The sequence below is a fragment of the Gallinula chloropus genome, assembly GCF_964237585.1.
Source record: "Gallinula chloropus genome assembly, chromosome: 6".
Taxonomy (NCBI): Eukaryota; Metazoa; Chordata; class Aves; order Gruiformes; family Rallidae; genus Gallinula; species Gallinula chloropus.
Genome location: NC_140091.1, coordinates 25,305,356 through 25,333,039, shown reverse-complemented (window position 1 = coordinate 25,333,039; position 27,684 = coordinate 25,305,356). Strand labels below are relative to the sequence as shown.

The window sequence follows — 27,684 nt, the reverse complement described above, 5'->3', positions numbered from 1 at the left end:
AGAACAGTAGAGAGCCTTAAATTTTTACTCTTGAGTGTATTTGAAGATAAAAGCACCTACTGCCTGCTCACCTGTACGTGACAGGAACAAAGGTAACTTGTTACTTCTACAACGAACATCTTAGTACTCAAAATACCATTTTGTGAAACATTTATCATACAGCAGCTTAGAAGAGCAAGCTATACATTGGCAGCACATGAAACAACAGCTCCAATGCACAACAGTGTCCACTAAAATACATTAGTCCTTCCAGCCAGTTCTTACAAAAGGTGGGCCAACCTCAGCACAGTGTGGCACATGAACTGTGGTACAGGAGAGCAGCGCCCTGTGTCAGCTTTTTCTCCAGCAACCCTGGTACAAAGCCAGCTCTTCCCTCCAACAGGGGAGCTGAGCTGTTTGATGGTCTCTAACGCTGCCGAGCGCTTTACCGTACGCTGTCTCTCAGGATGGCTATAGCGGTATGTAGAGTGTCCAGTTTCACTGCAAGCCAAGCAGGGGGTGACCCTTTCTGGAGCAGCAGCTTCAGAGCCTCCACTGCCCCCTCCATCGTGCCTACTGCTGACTTATACTGCTCCTCAGAGGGTGGGTGACATGCTCTTTTTGCCAGAGGCTGCAGATGGAAGCAAGAAGAGGAGACATTGTTTATAATCTCTACATGAGCAATCGCTGTTCACCCAAATGCAAGAAAACCCTTCAATGGAGAAGATCTGCAAGAGCTTCCCTTGCCTTGTGAGAGCTCTGCGGGCTGGGAGGCAGGGCAGAGCATTCACATCTAACAGCAAGGGCTGCCAGGACTGCACACCACCCTTTCTCTCAGAAGATGAAGAGCAGCAAAGACCATCTTGAACCTCTTTAGCTACTTCCCAGAACTGACAGAAATTGACTGTAGAGCCCAGGTAGTTTTAAGTAAGTGCACCCACCTCTCCTGTTGACTCCAGGTCTCCGGCTGTGTTGGTACACCCCACACTGCAGGTAACCCTTTCTTGTTTCATGCGCTCTGTTCGTGCTTCTCTTGTCTCTTCTACTTGCCTTGTCTAGGGAGGAAGCCACAGGAGAGGTAACTGAAACAAGGCAGCATTACAAACCTTCACAGGCTCAATTAGTGCACCAGAAGGGAGGAGAGACCTTCTAACAGAATCTGATTATTTTTTACACTTCTGACCAGGAGACTGAAATTATCTACACTTTTGGTGCAGCATCACTAGCAGCTAATTATCTATTGTTAATTATCTGCTTATCCAGCTAGCCCTGCCTTAGTTTACAGCATGACAACCCTCCCCTCTCCCCCACTGTCTGTGTTCTGCATGAACAGTAAAATGGTTCAACAACATACATACCTTAGCTAGGAAACTAACAACTTTGTTCTTAGTTTCTTCAGACTTAAGGCACTGAGGAACCACATCTTCATGGCTTGTTTCCTGTCAAAAACATTAACAATTGTTGAGTATGTTCATATTAACAAAGAAACTTTTTTTACTTTGGTTATTCCTATGACAATCCCTTCTGGGGGATTGACTTGCAATTGATTTAAGTAACCAGTGCTTATCATCCTTCCCTCCCACTCCTGAAATCACTTCCAAGCGTGTTAGCCCTTGTTACTTTTGATGTGCAATAGCAACTGTAAAACTAAGATCTAAATAGTTCACTGACCAGCAAGCAGCAAACATTCAAGACAGAACTGCTGTACAATGACAGTTAGCAGAGCCGGTTACGGGCAGAGTTCTGCTGTGCTTACCTCTGCAAAATGGGTGAATGCTTCCAAAGCATGCTGATGAATCAGCCAGGTCTGGTCAGCTAGCAGAGAGGCAAACAAAGATGACAGCTGGGGTACAACTTGCCTCTGAAAGAGGAACAAATGTCTATCAGTTCTAAAGAGTTAGTTGTGCATCTCTTGCCAGCAGGATTTATTGGTAAAGCAGCACTCTGAGGTTAAGTGACAGGTGTGTGAAATGTGAGAGCTCTACTGGGGAAGAAGAACCCACCATAAGGGAGGTGACATTCCTTTTCCTCAGAGGTTCAGATGTCAGTCCTCCTTTAACTGGTGAGAAGCACTGAGCAACTTGCTTGCACTCAGCATGTCTCAATGGAAAGGAAAGCTGCTGTAGACCATTAGTAAGTCTCCAAGATTATTATGTCCCAGCACTCCTGTACGTATTTAATGAACATGATCTTTTTTTTTAAATTGAAGGGTTTTTTTTAAATTAAAGTATCCTTTAATCAAAAGACTGAAGACTATTTCATTAAGGCCACAGTTATATTTACCTGTGCTTCTTGAGGTATAAACACCTTTCCCATAGAAGAGAGAAAATCCACCATCGCTAGACGAACGTGATCTGGGGGATGCAACTGGAAGAGGGCATACTGCAGTGCAAATACCTGTGGAAAACAAATGCCAGAGAAGCTCCATCAGATGGATTGTACATGAAAACTATTCTGTCTCATCTTTAAATGGGAAGACAGTTGATTTGAGCAAACTGTCCTGAAAGCAAAAGGGGGTATGCTACACTTTGAATAAGACTGGCTAAATAAAGCTGCAGCATGCGTTATAGAAAGAAATGAAGATGCTCTGTAGCGTATTCACATTTCAGTTGTCTCCCAGAATAATGGGATTCTCAAAAGCAGTGGTAACCAAAGTACCATATACTTGGATTAAAGACCAGGAAAGTACTCAATAAATAAATAAAATATGGAACGTCTATGTGGTAAGGCCAGACCATGAGACAACTCTCTTGAGGTTTCAATATATCACAAAGAACTTAGTTTTCATTAAGTTTTTGGGTTTTTTTTACCTGAGTAATCAGTTGAGCATCTAATGCTTGTATGAAAAATTCCAGAAGGTGAAGTAATAAACACAACGTCTGCTGGAGCCATGGCTCATCCAAGACCTTCAAGAGATCACAGGATGTTGGTAACACTGCATTTTAACTTACAGAATAACTACTTAAGAGAGAATTTAAAGTTACAGTAGTATTCCAAAACTCTTAACCTAACTTAACACACACAAAACACGGTGTAAAGCAGCAGAAGAAAATACTAGAATAGTCATATCAATATTTCTTTGACTTTTATTAAGAATATTTCTTCTCTCATCTCCTTCCTCAACCTTTAGCTGCCTCTGTTAGTGATATGAACTATTTCTTTTCACTTATCAGTTGCTAGGTGTCTTCACAGAATGTCTGAGGTTGGAAGAGACCCCTGAAGGAGCAGTGTTGGCTCTTCTTCATGGTACGAACCATGACAATCCTTTTTCCTTTCCTACAACTGCAGACATGAACAGGTATGCAGTTGCAAGGGAATCACCTCACCCCCTTGCTCTCAAGTACAGGAGGAAGGTTACTAGCTCTAAGAGTTTTCATGTACTAATTAAATCACCCTGAGTTTTGTTCACACTCTAATGAACATTTAGAACAGGCCCAACTTGTAACTGGTATGAATCAGAATGATGCATTTCAGACTTCCTGTTCAGCAAGTCTGAATCCAACGCTGAGTAACAGATGGAGGAACAAGGAGCCATATATATAACATTCAGAAGTCAAACTCTGCTTCCCAGAGCGTGCACCTGCCTAACACACAAACCAGCAGAGAGCAGATGGGCAGCACAGTTACACTAAGCTTTACAGAAACTGTCCAAGCCAAGTAAAACAACTTAGTAAAACAAACCCATGATGAAACACTGCCAGCCTCTCTCTTTCACCAGTGAAGTGGCAAATTCTCTTACCTGCTTAGCCTGGAGAGAAGTCCAGAACTGACCAAGGAGTCCCAAGATAGATGCCTGAAGTTCTGCCTCCAGAGCATCACCAGCAAAATCGCAGGCAGCCAGCAGGACAGAAAGGGCAGTATTCTAATAGGAAAAAACATGTAAGTTAGACCAAAAAACCCCCCAAAACCTGCACATAAACCAAACCAAAACCCCAGGCTTATATTAAATATCTGAAATGATACAAGATGGCAAGAAGCCCAGTGTGCTGTGTCAGCTGTACAGTACAGCTAATCCACGAGGCCACTGGCAAATAAAGCCTCCAAAGAAAGGAAACCACACATGATGTCTGAGTTCCACAGGGTGCTGTAGTCATCAGCTACATAAGCAGGCGAAAGCTGGCAGCCGATGCTTCATGTGCAAGCCTCTGGCTTCTCACACTCCTTTGCCAAGGAGACCAGTGAGCATTTTCCAGGTTTGATGTTGCACAAAACCAGCCAGGACTTTAAAACTTAGGAGTACTTGTTTTGTAGACCTTAAATCAGAAATTCTTAAGAAAAATAGACCTGCACAGCCAGAGAGTGAACAACAACTAATTAGAATTCACTAATAAGCCACATGGCTTCCATTATCATTGCCCTCAGAGTAGAGGTGCTTGAGGTGCTGTGTATTAGAAGAAAATATTAAAATGAGAATTCTTGCTCATGCATTTGCCACTTAGGCATGGAAAAAAACCTGTGCAACACATGGAAAAATAGAACCAAGGTGACAGCAACAGAATCCTTATAGTCTGGAAACACAGAGTTGATGCCTTTTTACAAGAACCAAATCTCCTTTACCACAAGTCGGAGCTCTCCCAAAGCACGCCTGCTGTTCAGCCATCGCCTGCACTGTGCCAGCCCTGCCCCACAGAGCTGACATGCCACTCGTTTCCTAAGATCAGCGCTCAGGGCCTTGAGGCATATGTGCTGCCACACAGCCAAGTTCTCCTCCTCTTCTGGAAGGAACTTATGAGCAAATTCTGCCTGCAAACAAAAGGTAATATGAACTTAACAAAACAAACCCCATCAACAGAATATAATTTGATAACCTATCAAAAAGCTGACAAACTGACAATCAAAATGCACTACCAGTCTGCTTTAGAAGCATCACATAAAAAAGATTGTGTAAAACCTGTTGCTTATATAAAATCCAATGTTTTATATAAAAGCATGATTAGAACTGCCACCTCCCTTGTCACATACAGGGCATCAGAACAATTAAGAGACTTATTCCTGCAGTTGCTTGCAGCAGTGGCCCTAGCGAACAGCAGAAAGAGCTTTAGCCTCCCCAGGATACACAGGGAGACACCAACAGGCAAGGGTATCACTCGTGTGAGTTGATGATGACATGAGAACAGTGACAAACACCAGCTGCAAATGCAATGACAGGACATCCAGTTCCAGCAAGTCTGGGAGATGTGCCATCTTCATACTTAGACATAAAAAAGGATTTCATTGCCACCCAGTAAGACCACCCTTAGAAAGGTCTATGTGCCTTTCTTGTCTTAAAAAGCACATTCACACAAGTGAGGACCCCCTATAACAACGTAGTAACAAGCATAATACCAAGTACAGCAAGTGAGCACTCAGCATCTTGTTGTTTCCGAAGAACTGGAAGAGGGTATCTGAACCCAGGTATTCAAAACTGTGCTATGAAAGACAGAGGATGCTGGTGCTGTACTTGCCTGATGATCTGGAGCCATCAAGAACAGCATACGCCTCAGCAGAACACCCAAGGCAGAGACCTGATAGCAGTCACTGGGCCAAGACTTAATCTGTATGAGGAAAACAGGGAATGCATCTAATTAGATTAAGAAAAAAAAAAATCACCACTTGGCAAATTAATTCTATCCAGAATGTTCTGAGTCCTGTTACATGGGAACACAGCAGTTAATACCAAATATAACAACGCAGGATGTGTTGGAATTACTAAGCATATTGCTTTGTATTTTCAAAGCACTGCTTTTGCTAATTGTTAACCCAATTTGAGGAATTAATTTTGGATTTGGAAGAAGATTAAACTACTGCATTTTTGGTAGCTTAAAAAGTTTACCAGTAGAGCTAAGATTAAAAGCAGTGCTGAATGAAAACATCACTCCTGTACTTACCAAGTGGGCAATCACAACAACGTGGTGAGCGCACAGTTCAGCTGTTCCATACCTGGAAAGAGAGAGACACAGATGCTTCTGAGTCTGTACTTCCTAATAGACTAATATTATAAATTGTGTCTGACAGATGGTCATATCCTGCAACGTTTAGACTTGATATGCACAGACACCATTTACTTGAGAGAACCACTCCAAAACCCAATTATTACATAATAGAAAAGGAATGTTTCCCCTTACTTGCATGAATGTAAAAATGCCTGACCTACTTCTGCTCCTAGTTTTCAAAATATGATCTATATCTGAAAAGAATCTAATTCTAGGACAATTCTGTCTGGAAGGAGGCATTATGTACAACAACAAAACTAACTGGGATCTGTGGAAATTCTTCCTGACATGTAATAAAAGAGTCTTACCGGGCAAGGAAGCACCAAGCATCCATCGCTAGCAGAGATGTGATCATACTAGAACCCAGCACAGCATCCAGCAGAGCATACTCCTGAGGAGAAAATATATATATATGTATGTGTAAATTTACACAGAAACAGACTGCAGGTCTATTACTTTTACTGCACTAATTAGCATAAAACCCAATAGAATTTTCAACATAGCAAATTTAAAATGTTTAGGAACTCATTTTCGTGCTGTACAGCCAGCTACACCATGAAGAAAGTTGCTACACCTTTAGTTTTGTGTACTTTGAACGTACCTGCACATTCATTTCCATGGGCTGAGGGTCCTTTGCTTTTCAAAACATTTGACAATGTGCACCCCTTCTTTGCAAGGCAGCTTTTATAAAAAACTGCCAGTTCTCTAGGCAGCTTTACTGGCAGCTTACTGAAAACCAAATAAAACCCTTTCCTCTTTTAAGAATACAAATTTCATCTCAAAGAGAAATGTGGGATTCAGGGGGGAAAAAAAACCCTAACAACAAACAGATTAGGGCTATAATTTTTGACATGGATTTTAACTTTCTAAAGGTTTACATTTATCTTGAGGTGAAAAAACCTTTTAAAACCTGACATAACATTAATCAAAGCCTGGAATACTCTGAAGTAGAAAAAGAAATGCTTATTACCATTTGATGATATGTTCTTAGCTGGAATCCCAACAATATCATCTACTCTAAATATTAAATGCCGCTTTTTATTTATTAGTTCACTATATGGACTAGCAAAACTAGGTAAATTTAATCCAAATTGAATACTGCATAGAAGAAAGCACTGAACTTCTATAACAAACTTGACCTCCTTCTCTAAAGAAAAAAAGTTTCCCACACCCCAAGGTTCTCAAGAAGCTGCACTTTCCCCTTTCCCACAAGCAACATCTGGTCTAGAACTGAATTCCAGTCATGTAACTATATCACATATATCTACAGAACCTCTTCATACCTACTCTGTGTCACCACCACAGCTGCTCCCTCTCCTCCTCGCTGTACAAAGAGATGCACCAGGGTATATCATGCTCTGACTTGGCTGGCCCTGTATGGAGCCAGGAGGTGGACTCAACGATCCTTATGGGTCCCTTCCAACTCAGGAGGTTCTATTATTATTCTACTCATCTCTTCAGAGCTAGATCACTAGAAAGAACTTAACTCCTCTTTTACATAGTACCTAGGCATCACAACAGCTGAAGAGAGAAGCAGCAAAAAAACAGTCTTACCAGCTGAGGAAAGTTTGATGGGAGTGTGGAAGCAATGAAGGAGCACAGGTGGACACAGACATAGTGGTACAGGGTGATGGGAACTGCTGGCTGACCTGTACCAATCACTTCTGGCAAACAAACAGGGAGAGAAAGCTCACCAGAGCATTGCTGGAAACTGAAGAAAAGAGCTGAAAACAAAGACAGGCTGCAAGGGTGGTAAAAAATAAAGAAAAGGAAAAATGGTTGGGTTACAGATATGCAAATCCCAAATTCTGCATATTTCTGTATTACAGAGTATCTGTCTCTGACCAGAAACAGTGGCAAAAGCTTCAGTGACTTTACACTAGACTTACAATCCTGACTACCTTCTTTGTACAAATTCAGGTGATTTTGAGAGAGTTCAGGCATAAAAATGCAAGATATTAACTTAGTGAAGTATCAACAAATTATACACACATCTCTTCTTACCCTGGAAACAGTTTGAATACCATTCCTTTCCTGTAAAAACAAAGACATCTCTGGCTCTGAAACCCTGAACATCAGATCCTGGTTTTCTTAGCAGAAGGTTATAAATCTTTAGAGACTGACAAATTTTACTATTCGGTTGTGGGGGAAACTCCAGAAGCTGAGCCCCTCTGCTGATATACACTGATTGCTGTGGTGAAGAATTACAACAAAAAACTTCTTAGTACCTTTTTCCTGTGTTCCAGAGAGTTTGCACTTCTTCAGGTTGAGAGGCCAGCTTGTCCATTATGGTAATCAGGATGAGGCACTGGGGCAGCTGCTGCTCCGGAGGGAGACCTGTACCAGATTGATTTTAAATCTGATGCTCATTGTCCTGGTAAATAGATCATGTGTGTAAACTGGCTTTTAATTAAGTGATGAGTTATGAACAAGTGGTGAAATGTAAGAGCTCCCAGTAAAAGGATCAAATATTACTTACAGCTACTATTTTGCCACAAAGATTACATCTGAAGTGAAAAATAAATGCAATATACTATTTCAAGTAAAAGATAAAAATGTTCCAGTTCTCAACTGCTGCTGCAACATGCCACAAAGGAGTTACACTGTGGGTGCCTCACGCTCCCAGTCTCCTTGAAAGCACCAGATGCCTCAATCATTGAAGACACAAAATGAGCCAGGATAATCACAAGGCCAGAGCGCATGTGTGAGAGAAGTAAGCCCAGCCTACGGAGACAGATGTTCACACCATACCTCCCAAAAAGCAGTACAGATATCTCAGGATTATGACATGTTGGTCAGGGCAGAAATGCCCTGGTAATTTTTCAGTTTCAGGGTATTTTACTTTGCACAGAAAATAATTTAGGAGAAGTAGCTGTCAGAACAGCAGAACAATTTCAGCCTACTTTGAAAGTTTGACATGTGAACGTGGAATGCAATGATGCAAACCAGCTGAATTTACAGGATTTATTGTGAATATTTGTGAAAAGATCCCTTCACCAGCAGCATGAATTACCTGTTGCAAAATTAGTCTGAGTTAACCTGCAACTGGCTCTATGATAGCGCTTCAAAAAGAATTAGAGACAAGGAAACGAGTACAAAGTGTTGCCTGTGGTCCAGAAAGTCAAAATATCAATCCTGACCCCTTCCATAGCTTACATAGTACTACAGCAGTGGTAGCTGTATTTTAAACTCACCTAACTTTTCATTGAGCACTTGCTCCATAAAGGGGCTGAAGGGAAGAAGCTGGTTGATGAGGGGGTCCAGAGCCACAAAAAAAACCCGGGATATTTCATCTCGATGAGCTTCCAAGATCTCTGGAGCATACAGGCTGGGAGGAAATTTGCTGAAGGGGAAAGAAATAAAAAAGATACAAATTAAATATTCTCTGTAGCATCTCTGGTAACATTACTTTTCAGAAGAACTTAAACAAGGCAAATTCACAATTTCCTTGTCGTTGCAAAATAAGAGACAGAAAAGGCTCCCCGTTTTGGAATACCTGCTATAACCTTAGCATTTACTGCTCTGCATTCAGCCTTTAAAACCAAGCATCACAGTCCAGTATTTTGCTAAAGATTAAAAGAAAACTTTACAAGCTCACAAGAAATGCATGTAAAATATGTAACATAAAAGAAGAAACATACTGAATCCTCCCCCCCCAAAATAAAATCAAGCAAGGGGAAGTCAAGAAAACACTTGTATACATAATTTGGCTGCCATGTGTGTGACATCACTAATTTAAAACATGACACTAATAAAAGGGTACCACAAGTCCTCAGACCAGAAAAATACCCTGTGCAAGAAATTTTTAAAAAGTTATGTGACAATAAAGCATAGACATCACAATATGAAAATTTTCTACTCTTGGAGCTTATAAAATGCCTCTAACAATGCTGCTTTTCTACTCAAAAATCCTGCCCGCTTTTGCTGAGTAAATAAAAGTCTACAACCTTCCACTGGAGAAAGATATACAAGGTAAAAGAAAACTCATAAAAAAGTATCCACCCAACACTGCAGTGAAAAGTGCAGCAAAATCATGTGTGCATCCCACCAAGGAACCTGGTTTCAATTCCAAGAGAATGATTGAACTCAGCCCTCTATTACCACTTTCCCCTATTCTTCCCCACTATTGTAGCAAATAGAACAAAGCTTCTGAAAGAAAAATTATAAGCCTGCTTGCAGACTGATAGGTTTTATGAGCACAATATTAAAAAAGCATTTGTTTCTGAGAGAACCAGAGTCTCATTTTCTGACACTTCAAGAGATTATAAGCCTAACAGTAACGTGATGAAAAATTTCTGGATACTCTGTTCAGGATCCTCTCCAGCATAAATATTTCCAGCTGTGTCGTAAAGCTCTGCCTAATTGCTTCATTGGGCAGTGACCCAAAGGTGAATCCTATCTTCAGGAACAAGAATTGTCAAGTTGCATAAAAAGACCCAGTGTCCCAGAAAATCCATCTGCAAGTCTCACACAAAGCTTTTTAAGAAATGGTGACACAATCAATTGCAATGAAGTAAGTGGCTTGTTAATATCAGACAGATGGAGCACTGATCAAGAACAGGTTTAAGGTAACCAGCACCACACAGGAATGTCCAAGTTATTAAAAAACAATTGGTTTTTAGATCTCTGTACATGGAAAAAAAGAAACAGCTCTGGAACAAGAGCTGTATTTTTGTATCTCAAAATACCCACAACTTTAAGAATGACCTGGAGATGGTATTAGGACACTATCAATAAAATCTCACTTGCACTTGACTTACCTGTATATCTGAAGAAAGAGCTGATGCAACTGAGAGCAGGAATCAGAGAAGAAAGAAAGAAATTCCTGCAAAAGCCATTTGTTTTGAAAGGTACTTTTAATATAAAACACATGATTAAATATGCTTATTTGTGTTCTGCTATACTGGTGTGTAAAATAATACATCTCAAAACCTGCTTAAATTCTAACAATCCACAGCACAAAGCAAACAATGAACAAAGTAGTCTAAGATTAATTACACCACATGTATATGTATTGTAGGTTAAAAAAATAAATGTATAGGCTTATTAAAACAATTAGTAAGTAGAATTGTAGTAGGCATAGAGCACTGCACAAAATCTCATGCATGCTGTAAGGCTGTTTTATCCCATCACTGTGCTCTTCACTTTGTGCCAGAAATAGAAAAGTATCACCCCCCTGCTTTTACTGCTTGGGAGAGAACAGCTGCAGAATGCACTGTCACCCCTGTTCCTAGAAAGCAAGATTTTTTTCACATACATTCTTAAAATGGTTGTATCTACAGCATGTCTTCTAGTAATGAGAAAAATAAGACAGCAGCAAAGCACAAGCACCAGGGAAAGAGTAGGAAAATAGTGTCACAGCTAACAACAATAGGCAGGCATTCCTTCTAACTAATGCCATAGCATTTTCAGTTGTTGAAATGAAGAGGATTCACCTGCTTAATTCATCCAGATAAAATCACTACTTGTGAAGACTGGACCCTCTCCTGCCAACTCCTCAGTAACCTTGTTTGTAACAGCCTGTTACCCTTGTTTTTTTCTGTTAAATCACAGCAGTGAGCCTGCTTAGGCTTGCAAGTGGAAGAACGTATATATAGGTGGAAAAACAAGCAGCAGGTTATGCAGGGGTGTTAGTTATACCACCCATATGGTACAGTCATAATTGGTTAAGAAATTATGCAGTACAAAATTGTTCCATTTGCAGTTGAGAGGCTTAATTGTAATACTTCAATTCTATGTTAATACTGATACCTACCTTGGTGTAGTGTACAAGGGAATTCGCAAAGAATCTGCACAGTTTGACTGTCTTCTGGAACAGCCTGAGGTCAGCACCCTCCTGTTCAAAAATAAAACCAAAACAGTTCTAGAACTTAAGATACAAACTGGTAATATTAAAAAACCAAAGTTAGATAGTTAATGATCTTCAAAACCTAGTTCAAACTTGATTCTTTCTGGACTCTGCAGCTATAAGGGAAAAACCTTCAGTAAGCTGAAATTTTCAGTGTACTTCACCAATTTTACACTATTGTGTTTCTGAACATGGTTATCTTTTGGCTGATTTTGGAATGTCATCAGCTTAGGAAATTTTAAAATGTTCCTACAGAATAAGGTGGAACCTTCTTTTCAGTGCCTTGCTAAAGCATCCCAAATCTAAACAAAGTTACACACCTCATTTTTACGTTTTCAGAAGCACAGCTGATCTGCCTACAACATGACATAAAAACCCAGCCAAAATAAACAGACAAACCCCCAAACCATTCCCAGCAATAATACAGCACAAAGAATTTAAACTCCTCAAGTTCAACAGCAGCTTTGGGAGATTTTTAACTCACCTGTATCTCCGACATCTTCATTTGCTCTGCCAGTTGCAAACATGAGTGAAAAGAAAGCACAGTGTCCTTGCAGAGGCCACTGAGGATGTCGCTGTGTTTCAGGTGGCACTGCAGCAGAGAATGATGCTTCAGGCTTTGCCTAAATGATAGGAATATAATCAGGTATGGAGTTGTCAAAAGTGATCATGCAATCAGTATGAATCAAAATACACTGATTTTTCTATTCAGGCTTTTACACAGCACTAATTGGTGTAGTCTCTGTGTGCACCAAACACAAATTTCATGAGAACAGCCCATTTCATAGTTGTAACTGCAACAGAGGAATAGCAGGATGAAAGCACAAGATGACTCAATTCAAGCTATAAATCACAGAACCACATGGTTGAAAGAAACCTTTGAAAATCATCAAGTCCAACCATTCCCATCCTGTGCTAAACCATATCCCTAAGTACCTCGTCAACCCTTTTTTTGAACAAATCCAGGGGAGGTGACTCAACAACCTCCCTGGGCAGCCTGTTCCAGGCCCTGACAACTCTTTCAGTAAAAAATTTTTTTCTAATATCCAATCTAAACCTGCCCTGGCACAGGGCCTATAAATGCCTATAAATTGCAGGTCAGATTTCTTATTTATTCAGACAATATTGTGTCAAATTTTCTTCTGCATCGTAATACAAAAAGTCATCCTTCTATTACTTTCTCACATGTGATTCCCAACTATCTTCACACTGACAGCACCTTTAGTAATACTTACTAGCTGCACTTTTAAATAAACATATGCATTTTCTTACTAGGTAAACTGAATCCTCCAATTTCAATTTTATTTGAAACACAGAATATAAAGCCACTGAAACACCAATTAGTTAAAATCCCAGTCTGATAATACTACAATATGACCCAAAGAGTTCAATGACATACTTGATTATGAACTTCCACGTATTGGCATGAAGAGCATGGTCCATATTGGAAATGACTGAGCATATCTCCAGTACAGTGTGGATTACTAAGGAGGAAACAACAGCAGTGACTGAGTTAGGTCAGATTCACGAGTTCCCAGCTACCCTACCCTCCCAGGAAGACAGCAGCAATCACGTACCACTGCACTGACACTGAATTGGGAAAATGGCTCAGTGCTGCCCCTTTCCTACAAACCTACACAATATGAGTCATCCCAAAGAGGAGATTTCAGGAGAAAAATCAGAACACTGGAAATATTCAAGCTGCAAAATGCTGCCTTTTGAAAAATTGGTCCAGACAGCAGGAACAGAGCATGCTCAGAACCCTGTTTTAAAAATTCAGACCTATTCACTAGAGAAAAAAAACCAAAACAAAACAAAACCAAACCAAAACCAAAAAAGACTGAGCAAGACTAAAATAAGTGTCAGATCCACATATACCTGACACCATATCAGTGATGTTGTCTTCAGCAGAAGCAGAGTCCATGGAAATTGTATCAAGCAGTTCCATCAGCTGCTTCTGAAGAGAGTAAGTTTCCTTGAACATAGCTTGTAGGAGGTCAGAAATCAAGTGCAGATGCCCACAGTACACAGACTCACTGTCCTGTAGGAAATGGGGAAGAAGTTTAAAAAAAAAAAAATTCAGGAATCAAGGTTTTTCACATGCTGAAAACACCAACAGCTTGTCATGTATTTCACTGGAAAAAACAGCCAAGTCTGTACCTTCTGTTACTACTCCCTCTTCACTAAATAAAAAAATGCTAATCACCTGCAGGTCATCAACAACTATGAAGTCTGCCTGGCTCTAGCAAGTTTAGTGTGCTTTGGATTAGGCTTTAATGCATGAACCTCGGATCCCATTTCTGATCCAATCAATACAAGGTTAGCAGCAAAGGAAGTAGCAGTCCAAATGTTTCCCAATTATTTCAAATCAGAGTTGTTAAATAAAGGTATGGCAGTTGGGTTCAAGCCCTGACACAGAAAACTGCTGCAAGTGTTCCCACAAGAAAGAAAAATTAGTCAGCCTTCATTTTCCCTTTTCAAAAGCTATAATGTCCTCACAACAACTTTATTTTCACTGCTGTAGAGGGAATTACTGTTGCATCTGAAAATGCAGATTTGAAACTGATTTATTTTCCTCATTTTAACCAACATAAACATCCTAATCGTAGCTTTCAATCCACTTTGGAACCTGCTTAGAAATAAGGTAAGTAGCCCCACTTTAGTAACCAATTGTAGCTCTCAAAACACTGCAGCTACCAGAGAGTAGCTCACAGAGAGCCTACGTTCACCTGCAAAGTGTTCAACAGACAGCAAAGCACAGAAACAGCACAGCCTGTGCCCCTCACGGCCACATCAGGCTGGCTGGGCAGACAGCTGAAAAATCGTCCCTGCCCTTGCACACTAAGCACATTCCCTCAACTATTTCACAACTGGATTTAAATTAAAAATAATAGGAATCCGACAACTATATTATTTCAAAACAGGACCTTCTCCCAAAGCGAGCAGTTCCTAAAAGCCAACCTGTATGAGAGTTCTTCTCCCTCTCACACAGGCCTACCTTGCAGTGTGTAAACGTGTTCTTTATGACATGGAGAACGGAGGACGGCAGGGTGCGGATACTCTCCATGGGCACACACTCCGGCAGCGTGCAGATGTACCGTACGCAGCCGGTCAGAGTTTCCAACAGCTGCACCACAGTCTTAAAATGAGAATAAACAAAAACAACCACCAGTGTTTTTCACTCCTGCAATAATTTATAAAGCATTATTCTGTCAGCTGAACTGCTCCTACACTGTTGTGACATTTAAAGTTCACGTCTATTTTCATAAGTTAAATCTTTGTTAAAAATGAATGAAGCTCCAGAAAATAGTATCAAGCAATTCCAGACCTTTTCTCCAATACCCTATAACCTTTGAAAGTTTTGCATTTCTTTTGACTACTGTTCTCAATTTACAAAAATTTTAAAACTCTGAGTTAAGAGAATTAAGAGACTGTATAAATAGGTGCCGGCTTTGCTCTTCAAATGTGGAGAATTGCATTACATTTGTGTTAAAGAATTTGAGAGATTTTTTTAAAATTCTGATTAGCATCACAATCTAAACGTACTCAAATCATTCACAAAATTAATTGAACTTCAACTGCAAAGGAAGATCAAATTACATTTTGACCAGCTGGTTAGTAACAGGCAAAAATATTCTAAAAACCTCTTGACTGTTATGGTAAAATTCACAGTAATTATAATGTAAACATTCCTTTGACAGCTTATTTTATGGGACTTGCCTGTAGAAGATTCCTTACGGTACTGCATAACTCTGTATCCTGGCTGGTTAATCCTTTGGCCTCAGTGGATAACTCATACATCAAGCTATCAAATAACTGTAGAGTCTGTCAGAACAAAATAAACCTTGAACATTTCATTTATAAATGCACAGAGGCAAACAGTAACACCATTGTCTATCTACTTGCTTCACTGGCATGGAGCAATGGGCTACCAAAGTAACTCACGGGAGAAAATAGCACTGTCTAACATCTGAATCATAAAGCAGGATACACCAGTAAAACAAACTCTCCTATCACTTTACCAGATTATAGACAGAAGCTCTATTACCTGGTTTACTAACAGATTTACTAAGTAGCAGCAAATTCCCTAGCTAATTCACTTGAAATACAAACCTCATTCTACCAAACATTTTTTACTTAAACCCACACCATTGTAAGAGAATTTTCATTTTGTCTCTAAAAAGTTTCTGCTGGGGTTTTTTTTGTTTGTTTTTCTTGTTAAGAATGATCATTAACATTTTTAATACATAAAGACATAAGTCTGTGACCTATAAACAACAATTGTTTGTACTTTGGTTAAGGTCTTTGGATATGACAAGTGCTACTGCTGAGACTGAAAGACAGAAAGTGGCTTCCAGGCATGCAGAGGACACTACGACAACTGGGAAGGTAGAATAATCCTTGTTCAGTATTATGCGAGTTGAAAGATGTTTTCCTTGTGATCTCTAAAATCTGGTACAGGACATAAGGAAATGAAAATCAAGGGCCCATTTTTACACTCCTCTAAGAATACACAAAGCAAAGCCTGAAACTTCAATCACTAATTTGGCACTGCTTTATTTCAGTTAAAACGTGAGCGCTGAAGAACTTCCATACAACTACGACACAAAACTCTCCATCATTTAGTCATAACAAAGGAGCATGTACTGAGCCAGTACGGTCTACTACATTATTCACAAATATCACAGTGTTTATTGGTGATGGGAGTGTTAGGGTCTTCACTTTATTTGTCCTAAGGGGCTACCTCACATAAGAGTTCTCCACTTTGGTCAATTTATAACAAGGCAAATCTTCCCAAAAAGAAACAAAACCAAATTCTATTATTGAATGCAGTAAGCCAAACATCACAATTGATCCTCTCCCCACTGTAAAGAACGGTAACTACCTCAGAAACAATCCAACAACACAAAAAACTGTTAAACTTTTAAAATTTTAATTTCAAGTTTTGTATCCAAAACTGTAATTCTATTGTGTGACCTCAAAAAAGACTTGCTGCATTTCAAGCAGGTTTTAGCACTGGACTGACTGACAGTTCCACATTTAATTAAAGCTGTCATACCTTAGGCAACACTTTTGAGAAAAAAGTTTGTTCCAAATCTGCAAGGCTAATATGGGGCAAAAACATTTCAGTCAAGATCCTCAAAACACCTGTGAAGCAAAATAGTTATAAAACGTTACAGAGAAACAATCTGTGAATATAAAAAAATACACAGTGGCCTACCAGATGAAACAAAGAACTGCATCAAGCAGAAACAGATTGGGTATTTGATTCTGAGAGAGGTAACATTTGCCACATATGCATTATCTCAAAAATCAAGTAACAGCTACAACATGGGTAAGCCCATCAATAATAGCATCACACCTGCCCACACTTAGCTGACAGCTGAGCACAATTGTTTCCCCAAGGAACTCACATTTTCAAATATTCCAAACTGCAAATAGTTATAAATTTAGCATGATGGTTGGCACTTATTAGTGCAACTCTAACAGGGGATCCGTGCAAGACTCCTGAACAATTATGTATCAGTCTTACTTCCTTATTGCTATTAAGTATTACAAGGTTTGCCACCAAGATAAGGGCAAAAAAGACAGTAAAATACAGGATAAAAAGGCATGTCTCTAAAAATGAGAAACATAAATGTTTCTCATAGACTCTTTATGGACTTGTATAAAGCTTATTCAGTGACTGGGTAATTAGTGTAACACGCAAGGTCCGCCAGGCCTGCCAGCCCCTGCAGGCCACTAGTTGCAGCAGAAGGATTAAGTATTGCAGCACTTATAACACAATCGCAACACAAGATCCGCGGGAAGCAGAGGCGCTTCTTGATCGCTCGCTACTTACGAATATGCTCCGTCCAGTCTTCAGCCTCTTGATACATAGAGTAAAAACGTTAAAGAAAGTCAAACGGGTTCTGCTACAAGTATTAACCCTGAAGCACAGGCAGAAGTCACGGTGACTTCTCTGATGCTGCCCTGCACACGGTTCACCCCTCGCATGAAACCGGCTGGGATGCTCCGTAACCAAGGTGGGCAGATACACCTCGCTACTCGCGCCGAGCACAAGCGTTTCTGCAGTGTTTTGGGAGATTAAGTCCCAGGGTGCTTTCTGGGGGCTGGTGAAGGGGAGTCGTCCACATTACTAAATGAGCACCCCCACATCCACACCCCCGCCATTTCAGGGTGTCTCCCCCCAGCCACCCGACAGCTGAGCCACCTCCCCCCCGAAGGATATAAGGAGTCGGGGCAGGACAGCGGGCAACTCCCGGCGGCAGAGGTCCCAGTCCCAGCCCCCCAGCTCTTGCAGGAGCAGCTCGGGATCCGTTTGGGACATGGCAGCAACTCTCCTCAGAGCCGGGCAGCGGCGGGAAAAGTTACCCCCGCTATCCCAGCACCCTCCGCGCTCGCCGTGGCCACAGGGGCGGGGCCGCGGCCTCCCCGCCCTCTTCTTGGCGGGTGCGCATGCGCTGAAGGAAGCGGAAGGAGCCGGCGCTTCACGTGGGGAGAGCGGGGCGCGATCGGGTCCGTTAGCCGGGGGTCGGGACCGGCACAGGGCGGGTAAGTTGGGATCGGCTCCCCCTTTCCCGTCCCGCGTGCTTCAGCAGGGGTGCAGGGAAGGGAGGCTGGGCTTTGACCGCCCCTCTTTGCTTAGGGGGGAAGGCGAAGTGTTTTAGGGTAAACACGGGGCTCGTTACGCTTCTCGGAACATTCACCTTGCGAATCAGAATTGGGGGGCTACAGTTAAGGCGGTTTGTTCGTGCTTCTGTTTAGATACTCAGAATTATTTACTTCGTTTCCAGAAGTAATTCACCTGATTCGCTGGCAAACCAGCCGATACCCTCCCTGCAAAGCACTCTGCCCACAGCAATACCCACACAGGTCCATCACTCCTAGATTAACGCTCCTGGCTAACAACTAAGGCTCTTCACTGATATTCCTGGGGGGAAAAAATGTCTTTCCGGTTTAACTTTTCTATTGATGAAGATGAGTCCAGTGAACCAGCCACTGCTGAGACAGACTTAGGGTTGTGCTCTCCAGAACACAAGCAGGACTCCACAGAAAAGAGCAAGCGAACTGATGATGCCACCTCAGACTCCAGCCCGAGGCTGTCAAAGAAAAAAAGCTGCTTTAAAGCTGCTAAGGAACACAGTATACCCGAAGATCCCAACAAAATGCTGGTAAATAAAGTCATGGAAAAAGTATCAGACCTGTACTACATAAACATGCCTGTAGTGGAAATGATGCGTTTGGGTGGTGCCGACAGAGAAGGCATCATGTCAGAAAGTGTTTCTTCTCACTCCGATCTCATCCCGGGAGTCTATGAGGGAGGACTGAAAGTCTGGGAATGCACCTTTGATCTCATGGACTACCTCGCTGAGGCTGACATAGAGTTTACCAACAAGACTGTGCTGGATCTTGGCTGCGGGGCTGGGCTGCTGGGAATAGTGGCATTAAGGGGAAAAGCTGGGAAAGTCCATTTTCAGGACTACAACAGCACAGTGATCGATGAAATAACTTTGCCTAACGTGGTGGCAAACTGTAGGAATGACAGCCCTAGGCTGGGCAGCGGAGAGGACAGAAAAACCAGCAAGCCTCCTTCAAAGAGGCCCAAGAAAGCTCAAAGCTTACCTAACGCGCTCACCAAATGCAGGTTTTTCTCTGGAGGGTGGTCTGAAGTCAGCCAGCTCCTGTTAAGCAGCAGCAAACCTTTTTCAAAGTATGACATAATCCTCACATCTGAAACCATCTATAATACAGACTACTACAGGGATTTGCACGACACACTGGCTCAGCTCTTGGATAAGAAGGGTCGTGTGTATTTGGCAAGCAAAGTGCATTATTTTGGGGTTGGTGGTGGCATCTACCTCTTTGAGAAATTTGTTGAGGAGAGAAACATATTTAGGACCAGCGTAGTTAAAATAATTGATAAAGGACTGCAGAGATACATTATGGAAATGGCCTTTAAAGATTCTAGTTAAAATTGAACATTGGTCTTTCAAAAATATCTTAAGACAAAATGCTTTAATCTTCAGATCTCTTTGCTTTTTCCCCTCTGTTGAGTTATTCTGGTTTGATAAATTAGAGATGCTTGTTATTGAAATGATTGATATATACTGATGTCTGACTGAAAGGCAAAGGCCTCTTCTGGTTCCAGTTTTGCATGGACAAACAGGAGTTCTGTTTAAATCACTGTGTTTGTGCCAGTTGTCATTTATATGTATTTAAAGATGAAGCCAATCAGTTCCCAGTCCCTCTCACATTCTTTGACCGAGCCAGAACTGTACATCTCAGGAGCAGCTGCTGCACATAACCTGAACTATCAATCAGTTAGTATCCCAGGAAGCAATTCCTGGGGTTTCTGATCCCAACTCGGATCCCGTTTAACGGCAGCAAGAGATTTCAGCATCAACTGCATCCCGGTGCTCTGCTGCTTTGCCACCAGAGGGGGTTGTCAGTGTATTTATCACTTGATCCTGTTCGGGTAGCAATCTTACTTCCCATATGGAATGCACACATAGCATATTTCAGCCTTTGAAAGAGTGCACCAGAGAATATCTACTAGAGTGGTCGTTGACCTATCACTAAGAAAATTTCACTGAGCATGCTGCTATGAGAAACAAGTAAAGCTGGTTTTAGAAGCAGAGTTGGAAAGAGATGCAACACTTATTCCTATGAACCAACCAACTGATAAACCTACAAACACTGTCTGTCATCCTCCTGTTCCCTGCAGGTAGTTTTGCTGCACTCTTTTGTTGTGTGGATTTAAGGGTTTTTCAATGAATTCCCTGCCCATACACTGCAACCCATTTTCAAAAGCTGCTGGGGGTATTACTGAACAGTCACACCTCTTCACTCTTTCCAAGCAGTTGGGCAGGGCAGCGAGTATTCAGAAAAGCCCATTCCTGTGTCCTAGGCTGACGAGAGTTATGTTGCTGAAGACATTATCTTACCAGAAATGCAAGCAAACCCAAAGAACTACAAAACCTAGTCCTACATGCTTGGTATCACCAACAACAGACACAAAAATTCCATGCCTAACACAGAACAAAGTTTTAGCTCTACCAGGTATATCGAAGCTACTGCTTACCCTCACACTGTGCTTTACTGAGTGTCCTTCCTGAAACAGAGACACCCAACCACTGCAGTAAACCCACATGAGGATAGTCAGCGTAGGGGAAAAAGGACAGTAGTCCAAGGAGAGGGATAGAAACTTTAATTACAGCAGTGAGCTAAATCACTTCATTGCATAAAGTTCCCGTCACTGAAGATAGGAAAGCCAACAGCAAGATACCTATTCTGACTCTGGTGTTGTTATTAAGATAATCATAGAGGATTTCCTGTACTTCACAGAAGATCCTTAGTAAGTACTGTTACTTCAAAAACAATTGTAAGCAGACTATTTTAAAGGGATGCTTTGGTAAGTACAGCAGTTGCTCTATACGAGAGGCTGTGGGGGGGGGGTAAAATCACTCAGTTGTGCCATCGCTGTGACTGTGCTTTCAATTTTTCTGCATCAACTCCAAAACTTACTGATGACAGCTGCTGACTACAGATTGAGGAATAAAAACAAGTTTCAGCAGATCAATAAAGTACTGTTAACAGTTTTTTGTCATCAAAACTGGGAAGTTGGAAAAACAGCTGCCACTTGCCATTTTTTTAAAGCTTGTCTAGCACTGTGTCAGAGTATAGTACCTAAAGGAATAGAAATGCTGACCACCAAGACAGTATAGTTAAGAAGAATCTCATGCATGTTTTGATGATTAAAGGCACTTAAAATCTTCTCCCATAATGCTTCCTCTTGAAAACATTCCACCATCAAGCTAGTGACTTTGGGGTAAACATACTGCTCCTTTACTCGGTTACCTCATTTTATTCTTGGATTGCTCCAAGATATCTCTGTTCACATGCAAATGGAGAATCAGATTTTTTTAGCACTTTCAAGTAAAGACTGCTAGATCACAATCACAAAGCAATCACACCAGCAGAACAAAAATCTCCACACGTTATAATAAAGTTCCAATTTCAGAATTACAGATGAGAATCAATAAAGCTGTTTTCTTAGGTGAAGTCAGCAAAAGTAGCACTAGGATTTCTATAGTTCTAAATGAGTTATATATTGGAATTTTTTTTTTTTAAAGTGAGCAAATAATCTTATCTGCTGAGAGGAAAAAGAATTCAACACTTAGTTTTGTAGGCTGGTTATTCTGTTGCTGTTTCAACATAAATACTGTTTTCCCTTATCTACACTGAAGTTTTCATTACCTGCCAGATCATCACCAGTTTCCATCACAAAGTGACCAGTTTCTTGCCTCTCCATGATCTGGAAGAAAAACCTATCCTTCACTTGTGATACTCATACATATTGCTTAATAGCTAGGGAAATGAGCTTTCCCCAAGTGACACTGCACAAGGAAAAAGATTTGAGAGGACCCTCAAAGTATTTTTTGATGGTACCGTAAACCCTTACATCAGGCCCAATGTCTTGTATGAAGAAACAATGGTAGAGGTCAGCTGATCACTCTACACTCAATCCAAATTACTGCCCCTTTTCTTCCCCCACTTTTTGAAAGTGTCATCATAATAAGAAATCCGGTCTAGATTATATCTTTCCCGTAAGTATTGTTAAGAAAAACATTAAAATCAGTCATAAAACATCTCAGGAAACTAAGTTTTAAACCTTGTTTGTTTTAGCCAGCTCTCTCCTTAACTGATGACTTCCCTTTGAAGGCTATTTGCTAGTTTTGGGAAATGAGGCCATTAACACAATCAGTTTTGTGTACTGGCACCAATTAAATGGTATCCGTTACAGTCACTTTACTGAAGCTTAGGGGAAAAAACCCATGAGGAAAATTGCAGGGGGAAGTGCTCAATTTGCAAATTATTGACTTGTATGCTATTTTTGGTTACTAGGTACACAGGCATTTAATCATGTTCTGAAATCAAAATCTTCTTAAAAAAATCAAACCTGCAATCAGTGTTATCATGGCATAATAAGTGGTGCAGCCGCTGTTATGCGGGAGCAGAGAGAGAGGCACAAGCAGCAGATACAAGAGTTCAGAGGCGCTGGAAAAGGGAGGCAGGTCCCAGGTTCAAGATTCTACTCCCAGGTGATTACTGGGATAGGGATACCTGGAACAGTTCTAAGGAGGAATAAAGAAATGGACTAAAAGGTCTGAGTGTAAGAGGAAAAAATCTCTGCCTAACAAAAAAAAAATACAGAAGGGTGACATGAGGTGGATAATTAACATGATATGGCAGGAACAGGAGGTTTTTTTGTGACAAACTGGACTAAAGCCTCCCAAATTTCATGTTCTTTGTACTTGAAGAGTCATAGGCATATTGAAAAGCCATTATATACCACCAGATACTGGTAGATAAGTGCAGAAGGAACCACAGCAAAGGGAAGATCTAGAGTTTATATACAAATACCTCTTGAAGACCACAAGACGATGCATGCATGAGAACAGGAGGTACTACCCTGAAATCCACAATGCCATTCTGGAGAAGAGTGGCAGGAAACAAGAGTGAAATTGTAGCAAGTAAGTTCACAAAAAGTGAAGGGCAACGTCCTGCTTTATCAGGAGGAAACGGGTCCCCTAAGTTAATTCAGACACTGCCTAGTGTACTGGGTCTGGCTGGGAGGTAGGTAGCTGAAAGATAAGTATCACTAAAACAGGAAAAAGCATCACACTCACAGGGACTAGAAGTAGTCCAGAGGAACTGGAATGAATCAAGCATTGTCATAATTTGGCACTGCCATCATTCTGCTACAGGCAAGGATCTTACAGGAACACAAAAGATCTTGATCATTACTTGTATGGAACACAAATATTGAATTTTCAAAACCCTGGAGTAAAGCAAATATTGAAATAGCTGAAGTGTGGCAGTCAACCCACCCCCTGATTTTTTGTAAACGTGGATGAGAAAGTTGAAAAGCCTAAAGAGCAGCAGAAAGTGCGACCAAAACCACTGTAGTCAAAAGACCAGGGAACAAGTTTGGTTCTGTGGTGTTTTAAGTTGATGGCAAAATCCTAATGTATCCTACATTAAATCAGCAATACAGGATTGGATGAGAACAAACTGGAGGTAAGATTGAGAGCCTTTAATTAGCATGGCAAGAGGAGCAAGCAAAAGGCTTAGAATTGCAAATTCTGCACAAAAGAATCATCTGAAAACTATTATTTAGCTGGGGGTTACTAGCAATAGTACAAGTTACAGCAGGCTCCAGTTACTCCAGATTTATGGTAACATACATAGTTGCATTTTATTTATCAAAGTACAGCTCAGAGTTACCCAATTTGAACTGCTTGTCTTCATAGGCAGCTGCCTTATTTCTTGTCATCTGACCATGTAATTTCATAGTCTGCATACACTTTTTTCAGTATCTCTACAGTCACTGAATGATCTGCTTTTCCATAGCCCTGCAAGAAAGAACAAGTACTTTAGACACATACAGAAAAAAGTTCACAGAATCACTGTGTTATTGTCAACATAAGTTACACAGTCATGATTTGATACTCCAAGTAGTTCACATAGAAATCAAATACAGGTTTTAAAGAGTTATTCTTGTGGTATCAGATTTTATTTTTCTGTTGTCCCCTCGAATTTCCTCCACCCTGATTTGTAGAAAAAGAAAATGACTTGACTTGAGCTTACTTAAGTAATGCATTTTTCACATCAGAATTTCTCCAGCAGAAAGCTCTTTTCATAGTGTTTCCAACTCCTAGGCTACCATATTTATCAAATGTTCTTTTAAACATTCTTTTAAATTGCACTGACCCACTTGAATGTATGAGCATAAAAACAACTGATTCCACTCAGCTGAAGGAAAAGGTAGTGTGAACATTTGAGTACTGTTCTAGCTACCGAAGAAATCAAGTCTCTTCTTTGCAATCTTGGCTGAGCTGGTAACAGCATAATTAAGTATCTGTGCTTTTCAGCCACTACAAGTCAAACTAAGGCAAGGTTAGATGACCCATCTGAATTTAATCCTCTTTCAAATCACTGGTTACAGTGTTACCCTTTCACTGAAGCTTAAGAGTCATGTGGTAAGAAGGTGCATTTCTGTTACAGTCTTTTATGACTAGATTACCTTCATTTCTTATTTCAGAACAAGTTTTTCCCTGTTAAAAAGCCTATACTGCACAGCCACTCAGAACATGACAAAGAAACCCCTGTGATTTACAGGTTACTTTCTTTTTCCAGTAGCATTTCACATGAAACATTTAACTTGGAAGACTGGAAAAAAGAGCTCAAGATTACATTGGCAAAACACACCTTCTTACTCATCACTGACTCTACTCCCAGAAAGGAACAGCTTAAGTAGGCCAGCATTTAAACTATACAGCTTGAAGTTATCAATGCATTATAAAATGCAAACTTTTCAAAAAATACCAGATAATATGCTTATGTCAGAAGTGCAACAGGTTCATACTGCCAGTAGACCTACAGATCACTGCTACCTTGGGAATCACTTTGAAGACCCCATCTGGTTTTGGAAGTAATAGCACAGCACATACTTCAAAAGAAGTCAGAGGCTATTTCTCTGGTTTTCACAGGGCACCAAGATAGTTTTATTTTAGAGTCTGACAACAAATCTCCCAAGTAAAGAGAAGCATTAAATTGGTTAATTAACATACTAACTTCTGACCTGCTGCTGAAGTCTTCTGAACCTCCCTGTCTGCCTGACAGAAGCCCTCATGGTAAAAAGCAAGGCTTTATTACACAGTGCTCATCTGGAAGCATCAAGGTAACAAAACCGGATAAATAAGGCATTTTCCATAGATGTTGTGTTACAAGAGCAGGGGTTGATCACTGCCTGTAACACTAAATTGGCTGAAATAACAGGTGTCCTCATCTAAAACAGTAGTTATTATGGGCAAAAGACTTTAGAATAAGCATTATACACTGCCTTCCCACCCCACATAAATCCTATAGATTTTTGTTTGGTTTATTTACAGTTCCAGGTGGCAAGGGTCATGTCAAAAAAAAAGCAGCACTACCATTTCAAAATGCATAACTCATGGAGGGCCCAACCTTCACTGCTCATCCAGTTAAGGTAAGCAGACTTGAAGTAACCATAACCTCCTATTAAAAGTAACATAGACCTTTGTTCTTTACAATAAAAACCTAGAATAAAGATACAGTTTTACTACAGAGGTAGCTATACTTCATCATAGAGCAACACCAGAAACAGGTTACAACATAGTCCCTAAACTCAGTAAATCATTATCACTTAGTTTCTTCCATAAAGAAATTGAATTTACACAGAACAGTATCAGGTGGCAAGTGTTCTAGTTTCCATGCTCTTGGAAGTTACTTTTATTCCCACAAAATGTATTTATATGAAACTATATTTTAGCCCTACTAAAAATTCAACACAGCTAAACCGGGTCTGCTCCTTATGACCCAACACACACACAGGGCATTCAAAATTTAAATTTAGCTGGTCAACTACCAGCTGACATTTTTATTGATTTTATTGATTGAATTCTATGATTCTATGATTTTTATTGGCAAAGATCACACAACAGCTGGATCAAGACCCTGTGACTACAAATTGGCTATTCCCGATCCAGCAGTAAGACTAGAAGATCCTGAGACAAGAATCACTTACTTCAAATTTTAGTCTTGTATACAACTTCATGCTGGTATTACTCAGCATTAAATTATCTGTTATTTTTTATTTGGTCTCCTACCCTTAAAAACACTATATTTCTGATCTGCCTCACAAGTGAGCCAGCCAAGTTTCACAGTTAATGTTTACACTGATTTCAATGTTTACACTGTGATTCAAATTGCTGAAAGCCATGGTACTATAAAATAAAAGAATCTCAGAACATCAGAGACAAAATTACTTTTAGGAATACAAGATATGCACTTACTGTAGAGAGCCCAAATACCCTAATTTTCTTGTCTTTGCTATTATGATCAATTTTCCCTCCTCCAAGGCACTTGCACTCATACCCCAGCTTTTCCATCTCAGGATTCACTTTTTCAAATATGTGATCTGCACAAGAAGAACAGTTGGAGCCATTAAAATACACAAAAGGCATCAAGCTCTTAAGGTATTTGCCTCTCGTTTTTCTCCAGCTCCTTTCCCTGACCCGCAGGAGAAGGAGCTTTCTCTTGACGTACAGAAGAGACACAGAAAAGCTGCGACTGTGGTTCTCTATTTTGTTTTATCACTCAGTTAACACACCTTGCTCTCCTAAATGAAGTTTATCACGTTTGGAAGTGGTACCTGACAAGAGATACTGACCCGCTTTTCCTGTTTGCGGGAGGCATTTTGGGGCAGGGGTTGTTAAGGGAAGGGACGCCTGAGCCGTGCCCGGTGACACCAGCCCAGCAGGCCGGGGGCTCCCCCTCAGTCAGCTTCGCTCGGGAACCGGCGGCCACGCACCGGCCCTGCCAGGGGGCCCCGCTAACCGCCTCTTCCCCCCACCGCCCCTCCCCGCGGCCTGTCACGCACTGTGGAACTCGGCCGCCTTGGTGCCGCGGACGATGTCTCGCTGCTCCTCGCCGCCCGGGCGCTGCAGGCGCACCAGGATGTACTTGAACGTGCCCTCGGGGTCGATCTCTACGTCCCGCACCGCCGCCATGGCGCTGCCGCCAGCTCGGGACGTGATCGGCCCGCGACGTTGTCCCAGGCGGAGGCGGGGCCGCCACCGCCGTCATCTGCGGTCGGTTGGCGGGAAGGCGCCGCTCGCGCCCGGAGGACCGTTTGTGAGGCGAGCGGGTCCATGGCCCGGGCAGGCGGAGGCCGCAGGTCGGTGCAGCCGGTCTCTCCTCACAAGCTGTGGGAGCACTCACGGCGACGGCGTGTGTTACTCGTTCAGGTTGCCCATGGCAGCCTCAGGGGTACCCTTGTCCTATGAGCCCCTTCCT

At 41.3% G+C, this 27,684-nt stretch overlaps 3 protein-coding genes across 3 annotated transcripts; 1 reads left to right on the top strand and 2 right to left on the bottom strand.

The window, feature by feature from the left end:
* Positions 1–22: 22 nt before the first annotated feature.
* FIRRM (FIGNL1 interacting regulator of recombination and mitosis) lies at positions 23–16,939 on the bottom strand. Its single transcript, XM_084266244.1, has 22 exons — positions 16,859–16,939; positions 15,520–15,624; positions 14,798–14,938; positions 13,678–13,840; positions 13,199–13,283; positions 12,284–12,422; positions 11,707–11,787; positions 10,712–10,776; positions 9,146–9,294; positions 8,180–8,288; positions 7,506–7,692; positions 6,260–6,342; positions 5,847–5,898; positions 5,420–5,513; positions 4,537–4,718; positions 3,719–3,841; positions 2,790–2,885; positions 2,263–2,376; positions 1,736–1,840; positions 1,338–1,418; positions 921–1,034; positions 23–610 (listed from the first exon to the last, which is right to left on the bottom strand). Exons 1-22 carry the CDS (start codon positions 16,922–16,924, stop codon positions 425–427), a joined length of 2,520 nt encoding a protein of 839 aa, XP_084122370.1. The 5' UTR covers positions 16,925–16,939; the 3' UTR covers positions 23–424.
* Positions 16,940–18,746: 1,807 nt separating this feature from the next.
* Positions 18,747–19,929, top strand: METTL18 (methyltransferase 18, RPL3 N3(tau)-histidine; the record flags this gene model as incomplete). The annotated part of the gene is made up of 1 exon (XM_084266513.1): positions 18,747–19,929. The coding sequence occupies one exon, from the start codon at positions 18,747–18,749 to the stop codon at positions 19,773–19,775; it is 1,029 nt and encodes a 342-aa protein (XP_084122639.1). The 3' UTR covers positions 19,776–19,929.
* Positions 19,930–23,875: 3,946 nt separating this feature from the next.
* On the bottom strand, positions 23,876–27,428 carry LOC311193113 (14 kDa phosphohistidine phosphatase-like). The gene is made up of 3 exons (XM_084265840.1): positions 27,269–27,428; positions 26,682–26,806; positions 23,876–24,218 (listed from the first exon to the last, which is right to left on the bottom strand). Exons 1-3 carry the CDS (start codon positions 27,396–27,398, stop codon positions 24,126–24,128), a joined length of 348 nt encoding a protein of 115 aa, XP_084121966.1. The 5' UTR covers positions 27,399–27,428; the 3' UTR covers positions 23,876–24,125.
* Between the last annotated feature and the right edge of the window lie 256 nt (positions 27,429–27,684).

What these genes read in the sequence shown, in the direction of transcription:
- FIRRM (XM_084266244.1), bottom strand. Translation starts at nt 16,924, where the DNA reads ATGTTTTTGCCCCATATTAGCCTTGCAGATTTGGAACAAACTTTTTTC. An exon ending in CTCTTTCTTCAGATATACAG is followed by an intron (nt 9,295 to 10,711) that starts GTAAGTCAAGTG and finishes TTTCCCCTTCAG; the next exon opens with CAAATTTCCTCCCAGCCTGT. An exon ending in CTCTGGAACACAGGAAAAAG is followed by an intron (nt 7,693 to 8,179) that starts GTACTAAGAAGT and finishes CCACCCTTGCAG; the next exon opens with CCTGTCTTTGTTTTCAGCTC.
- LOC311193113 (XM_084265840.1), bottom strand. Translation starts at nt 27,398, where the DNA reads ATGGCGGCGGTGCGGGACGTAGAGATCGACCCCGAGGGCACGTTCAAG. An exon ending in CAAGGCGGCCGAGTTCCACA is followed by an intron (nt 26,807 to 27,268) that starts GTGCGTGACAGG and finishes CTTCTTGTGCAG; the next exon opens with ATCACATATTTGAAAAAGTG. An exon ending in GGGTATTTGGGCTCTCTACA is followed by an intron (nt 24,219 to 26,681) that starts GTAAGTGCATAT and finishes TCTTTCTTGCAG; the next exon opens with GGCTATGGAAAAGCAGATCA.